The sequence below is a fragment of the Takifugu flavidus genome, unplaced genomic scaffold, assembly GCF_003711565.1.
Source record: "Takifugu flavidus isolate HTHZ2018 unplaced genomic scaffold, ASM371156v2 ctg816, whole genome shotgun sequence".
NCBI classification, from domain to species: Eukaryota; Metazoa; Chordata; class Actinopteri; order Tetraodontiformes; family Tetraodontidae; genus Takifugu; species Takifugu flavidus.
In genome coordinates, this window is record NW_026622426.1 from 1 (window position 1) to 6711 (window position 6711).

At 41.4% G+C, this 6711-nt stretch overlaps 1 protein-coding gene across 1 annotated transcript; it reads right to left on the minus strand.

The window, feature by feature from the left end:
* Positions 1 to 2395: 2395 nt before the first annotated feature.
* Positions 2396 to 5290, minus strand: LOC130521237 (immunoglobulin lambda-1 light chain-like). The gene is made up of 4 exons (XM_057024864.1): positions 5236 to 5290; positions 4821 to 5143; positions 3453 to 3489; positions 2396 to 2819 (listed from the first exon to the last, which is right to left on the minus strand). Exons 1-4 carry the CDS (start codon positions 5273 to 5275, stop codon positions 2500 to 2502), a joined length of 720 nt encoding a protein of 239 aa, XP_056880844.1. The 5' UTR covers positions 5276 to 5290; the 3' UTR covers positions 2396 to 2499.
* Positions 5291 to 6711: the final 1421 nt, after the last annotated feature.

Sequence of the window (6711 nt, forward strand, 5' to 3'; positions counted from 1 at the left end):
GACGACAAAAAAAAGCCCTATACCCAAACCTGTACCACCTGGCAAACCAGTACCCCGCAACACCAGCATCCTCTGTGCCCTGCAAGAGGGTGTTTTCTAAAGCTGGGGAAATAGTTTCAAAAAAGAGAAACCGCCTCAAACCCTCAACTGGAGAAACTGTTGTTTTTAAATAAAAATGCATAAGCACACCAGTTCACCCAAGCACCTTAGGCCCATACCCCCCCCCCCCCCATCTGTTCCTAAAATATACAGTATATTATAATAATAATAATAAATCAAAAGTGCACCAACAGCAAAATTCAAAGTGCACGCTTGCTGGGTCATCAACCTTTTGCATGGCTGCAGTACCACCAATGCGCCAGCAGATGACCCCCGCGTTCGAAATGATTGAAGCTTCGAGTAATGAACCAATTTTCAACACAATGGTCCAAAAGGGTTCAAAGCCTCATGAAGCCTCATTTGGACATCACTACTCAGAACCGTACAGTCCCGTTTGCAGCGGGCAGGAGTGACAGAACGGGGCTTACAGGAGATGAGGCAAACGATGTAGCTGAGCAGACTGGGGGTGAGCAGCAGCGAAGTCAGGACCACGGGGAGAAGTCAAGACCAGGCGAGCGGGCAGGAACCAGAAACGCTGAGGTAGAAGTCGTGGTCAGGGGCAGAAAGCAGGTAGGTTTTCCAGGGAACAGGCGAGGCAGGCAGAACGAAGACAGGCAGGGTCGGTAACAGGTAATCCAGCAGGGAAATAACACTGGAAAGTCTAACATCGAAGCAGAAGAACAATCTGGCAAAGACTGAGGCTGTGTCCGAAACCACACACTCGTTCCCTATTCACTACTCACTACATGGAGGACATGGATTGAGTGAACTACGTAGCGCACTCAATTCAAAATTAGCTTTCGGACACTACGGCGCACGTAAAATGACGTAATGTTGTCGCATAATAATAACGAATCGTTCCCCGGGAAAAGTGGCCAGGTCCATTTAATTATTTTAACCCATCCGAAACATACCCAAACACATTCAGCGATCGGTTCTTTGAAAATGCAATATTTTACCCTATTATAATCTTTATATAATAATAATAGATTAAAATATAATGTCAATAACATAACACTTCCTTATTATCTCAAATAATTAGTGTCCGGTGACATTTCCGGTGACGTAATCTAATAAGATGCTTATAGTCGCGTATAAATAAATAAAGGCAAAAAACATATTTAAAATGGAGGCAGCAATGTTCCACTAAAGTGAAAGAATTTTACGCTCTAGTAAGATATGTGAAACAAATAGCATATAATAATAATAACATAATATTACATACATTTGTACGTCATTACTGCTCGTTACCCGCCATCGACAGATTACCACGTGATACCGTAAAGGCTGATGGGATATATTACCGAGTTCGGGTGCATCGGTTGTACACTACTTTTTGCAGTGCATTGTGGGATACATTGAGTGCACTCGCGATGCTCACTAAGAATTCGGACACTATTTCAAAATGGCGTCACACGATTGAGTGCACTATGTAGGGTATAGGGGGTGGTTTCTGACACAGCCTGAGAGTGCAGGGGAGGCTTAGAAGCAGGGCTGATTGGGAATCATCTGCAGCTGTGCTTGCAGGTGAGTGTGGAGTTGAGCTGACGGGGTGGAAGTGGCTGGCAGGTGGAGTGGAAAATTACCGGGACAGGAGGGAACTGGGGGAATGGGGCTGTGACAGTTTGAAGCCTCCACAGAGGTGGGCTGAAGCATTTTTGGAAAGAACAAGGTGGACAATGTCCAGTAGGTCAGCCAGGAACTTGGAACTGTTGCTGAAAGATTGGGCAGGTTTGTGTCTGAAGTGAGAGGAGACAACATGGGCTGATAAATGACCTGCAGCAGCCACCATGTGACACAAACCCAGGTCAGATCCATCTGTGGAGGCTCAAACACAGACTCAGTATGACTGATGAGAGGCTGCAGGAACCAGTGAGGGTGTTGGTCTGGTATTAAGATCCAGATGCAGCATTTTCTTAGTTCCACATTCTGCAAGACTGAAATAGTGGAAAAGCATTTTTTCATTGAAACAGTTTAAAGTTCAGTTCATTTAATGAGACGGTTCCCTCTGTTTTTACACAGCTGACATTTGAGCTCCATTTACAGTAGATGCAGCTATAAATGAGTGAGGAGGCCTGCAGGTGCATCCTGGGAAAGTACTGAGGTGGTCCAGAGGCCACGCTTCACAGATGAAGCATGAAAACTCAGTTTCACTTTATTATAGATCTGATTTTTCTGTCGTCCTGAGACAAGACACTAAATCACTGAACTTTTATTGATTATTGTTGAAAACAAGATTTGGAAGAGTCCAAATAAACAGAAAGAGTTCTTTTTCTTCAACTTGATGAGTTTTTATTGATTGATTCCAAGCATGCAGACTGGTCTCCTCTGACATGTGAAGCTGCTGATGCAGCACAAAGACTAAAGAAGCAGATGTGAAATGGTGCTGCTGCTCCTCCACTATTCTTCACACTCTGACTTCTTGAGGCTTTTCTCTGCAGTCTGGGAGCCCACAGACACTTTACAGGTGTAAACCTTCTGCGCGTCCCAGTCTGACGTCAGGATGGACAGATGGCTGCTGATTTGGAAAGTCTGGTCTGCTTGTTGGACAGGAGTGCTGGTGGAGATCCCGCTGCTCACTGAAGTGTCACCAAGCAACCAGCTCACCTCTGCTAAAGGTGCAGAGAGTCTGGACAGACAGACCAGAGTGACTTTGTTGGACTGGAGCTCAGCTCTGGACGGAGGGAAGACTGTCAGGACAGGAGGAGGGAGGCTGGAGCCTGAAAATACATGAAGAAGAAATTCACACACTCACACAAAGTTAAACAGGAACTAATGAATTTAGGAGTTTGGTTGAAAACATCACAAACACACTGAGCAAATAAAACCTTCAATCTTCAGCAACAATATGAGGAAAATCTCACTAAAGCAGATATTTTACACCATTTCAGAGTCATTTTGAACATTAACAGCATCAATTAAATATTTGACCAAAGTAAAAATATAACCAGCAACTTATACAAAAATATAAAGTTATAAATTTAAAATGAGAATTTAAGCAAATGAATTAATTTGGATGAATTTTACAAAACCTTTTTCACTCACTTCCATCAAACACGAGGCAAGAAACCAAAGTCAATTTAAAATACATTTAAGTAGAAAATCTGTCCTGCAGTTATTAAAAACAGGTGAAAATGAAGAAAACTCAACAATATTTGGTGAGAAACTGATTGAAATGATGTAATCTTTGGAGATGTTTCCTTTAGCTGACAGATAAAGTATCAAAGCAGGTCAAAGACTAACAGAAGAATATTTCAAATCATTTCCACACTCCACATTTCTATGAAAAAGCTTCTAGTTTGTATCAAAAGCATCAAATCTTTGTTGTTTCTGCTGAGTGTAAAAGTACTTACTGGTGACAATCAGCTTGGTTCCTGGTCCGAATACCACAGTGATTCAGTTTGTACACACAGCTGTACAAAAACCTGCTGAGAGTCACTGATGAGTGGAGACACTGAGACATGAGAACAGCCTTCACTGGTGACATCATCATCATCATCACCATCATCATCATCATCATCACATCATCACATCACCATCATCATTATCATAATCATTATCCCCATCATCACCATCACATCACATCATCATCACCATCATCATTATCATCATCATCATCATCATCACCATTACCATCGTCACATCACATCATCATCATCATCATCAAATCATCATTTACCATCATCACACCATCATCATCATCGTCATCATCATCATCATCATCACCATCATCATCACCATCATCGTAATCATCATCATCACCATCATCATCACCATCATCATCATCATCACCATCACCATCATTGTAATCATCATCATCACCATCATCATCACCATCATCATCATCACCACCAATAATCATCATCACCATCATCATCATCACCATCATTACCATCATTACCATCGTCATCACAGTCATCATCATCGTCATCACCATGATCATCATCATCACTATCATCATCAGCATCATCATCACCATCATCATCATCACCATCATTACCATCATCACCATCATCATAATCATCATCACACCATCATCATCATCACCATCATTACCATCATTCCCATCGTCATCACAGTCATCATCATCGTCATCACCATGATCATCATCACCATCATCACAGCATCATCATCACAATCATCACCATCATCATCACCATCATCATCACCATCATCACCACCATCATCGTAATCATCATCACCATCATCACCATCATCATCATCATCATCACCATCACCATCATCATCATCACCATAATCATCATCACCATCATCATCATCATCATCATCATCATCATCATCATCATCATCATCATCACTATAATCATCATCATCAAATCATCATCGTCATTGTCATTATCATCATCACCATCATCATCATCATTAATCATCATCACACACAGATTCTCTGTTAGAACTTTAATCAACAAACTCTTCATCATATTCCCCATAAAGTCGTTTTGATGACTTAAAGGTGTATTTTAATGGTGATGATGGAGGATGAAGGATGAGTGAGGGAGTTGGTTTTGGTTCTTGTTATTTTCAGTGATGAAACAGCAGAAAGTTTCCAACAATCTGAAAGTTTCTCTGAGAAACTGAGTGTGAACATGAGTTGATTTGTAATTTAGTGAGACTGAACATGAGCTGATGTATCAGACACTAAAAAGCAGAAGTATTGAGTGAGGAGGTTTTTGTCACAGTCTGAATCACTGTGATACGCCCTCACTAACAGAGCCGTCCCATGTTCCACAGTAATAGACTGCCGAGTCTCCTTCCTCCAGATTATTGATCATCAAACGATAATCTGATGTTGACTGATGAGTAGAAGTGAATCTTGGAGACGAGAAACCAGAACCATATGTGACAGAACTTGAGCCGTGATACCAGCTGAGTACAAACTGAGGAACTCCTCCTGGAACCTGTTTATACCAGCGAGCATCACTGTTACTAATAGTTCCCAGGTTACAGTCCATGGTGACTGACTCCCCTCTGCTCAGAGACACAACAGTGGGCTTCTGTGTCAGCACCGTCACAGCACTCACACCTGGAAACAACAAGAGGACATGAAGTCAAGAGAAAGACACAGACTGATGAATCCAGCATGAGCTCAGAGCTGCAGTAAGTCAGCCTCCTCACATGTTAGAGCAGTGATGAGAGTGCAGAGGCTCTCCAGCATGTTGCCACTGTGTGCTGACTATCAACCTGGAAAGGGACTTTACTGCTGACAGATTCAGGCTTTGGAGGATGAGGAGAGGAGGTGCTGGAGGAGCAATTTAATAGCCCACTGGAGCTGAGAGGGACTGACAGGAGGAGGAGCTTCTCTTCAGTCTGCAGCTTTTCTCCTGTGTGTGATGTGGAAAAGAGCAGATTGGAGCTCCAACGTTTCATTTACATGAAGTTAAATAAAGACCATCAGGGCTGCAGGTGCTTCCTGCTGATGGAGGAGCTGAGTCAGGTCACAGCTGAAGGAGCTGCTTTCTCTGTTTTTATGGTGATGCAGTGCTCCTCTCCGGTGGACTTGAACAGAACGACATCCTTCATGGACAAAATTTCTCTGGATGTTTCACATGTTTACACATGTAATCATTTGATCATAAAAATATGAGGGGATAAAACCAATTGATGTTGAGATGTTTAGTTTAATGTTTATTGGGTTTAATGGTTTAATTATTTTAATGGGTTTGACTTTCCTCAAGTAAATAGATAAAACCATGAATTTACCATACAAAATAGTCACAAAATCAAACACAACTCACAAAAAGTTTGGATTATTTGGCATTTTTATGAATTTTCAGGATGAGCCTATTCGACAGTGAGGATCACTTCATTGTGAAAACAAATGATGCGCCAAAGATGTTGGAGACTTCAAGAACAACATCCTTCATGGAAAAATGTCCCTGTATGTTCTCTTTTTTCCACATGTAATTATGCGATGAAAGAATTTAAAATAAATCAATCAATTTAAAAAAAAATAAAAAATATAAAAAATATATATATAGGTGTGAATCCCAATAGATGTCCCGTCTCTTCTTCTGTCTTCTTTATGCCTTTTGGCACATCATACAGCAGAGTAGACACATGGTGGCAGGGAAAATAAACATATAATCATGGATGCTCATTATGTATTTGTAGCCTACTTATCATTTTGAAAGTAGGCTAATATCGACAATTTTGACACAGTATGTGTTGCCTTCATAATAAGACTTATATAAGGCTTTTATTTTTTTTTGCTCCAGACAGATTTGTTTTTTTTTTTTTGTTTTTTTTTTGATTGAGAGGCAAATCAGAGGTCATGATCTTATATCTGTCTATAACCATGATATCCCTGAAGTTTCTAGAAGCACAAGGTGCTCAGAAACATGTCCAAGGTAGGAAAGGCTGAAACCCAACCACCACTGGACAAGACACAGCAGTTGAAACATCACGACTGGACCAAGAAATCTCTGAAGACAGAATTGTCAAAGGTTTTATGGATTGATGGGATGAGAGGGACCCTTGATGGACCAGAAGGACGGGCCTGTGACTGGATCAGCACTGGTGTTGGCTAGACCGAGTTAAGTCAGACAAATCTGGCTTAAATCAAGAACTGCACCTAATGGGGGGAGCAAAGGT

Coding starts and splice junctions, on each gene's coding strand:
- LOC130521237 (XM_057024864.1), bottom strand. CDS start 5,275: ATGCTGGAGAGCCTCTGCACTCTCATCACTGCTCTAACAT. Junction 3,490..4,820: donor GGGACGGCTCTGTTAGTGAG/GGCGTATCACAG, acceptor AACTGAATCACT/GTGGTATTCGGACCAGGAAC. Junction 2,820..3,452: donor AACCAAGCTGATTGTCACCA/GTAAGTACTTTT, acceptor ATGTATTTTCAG/GCTCCAGCCTCCCTCCTCCT.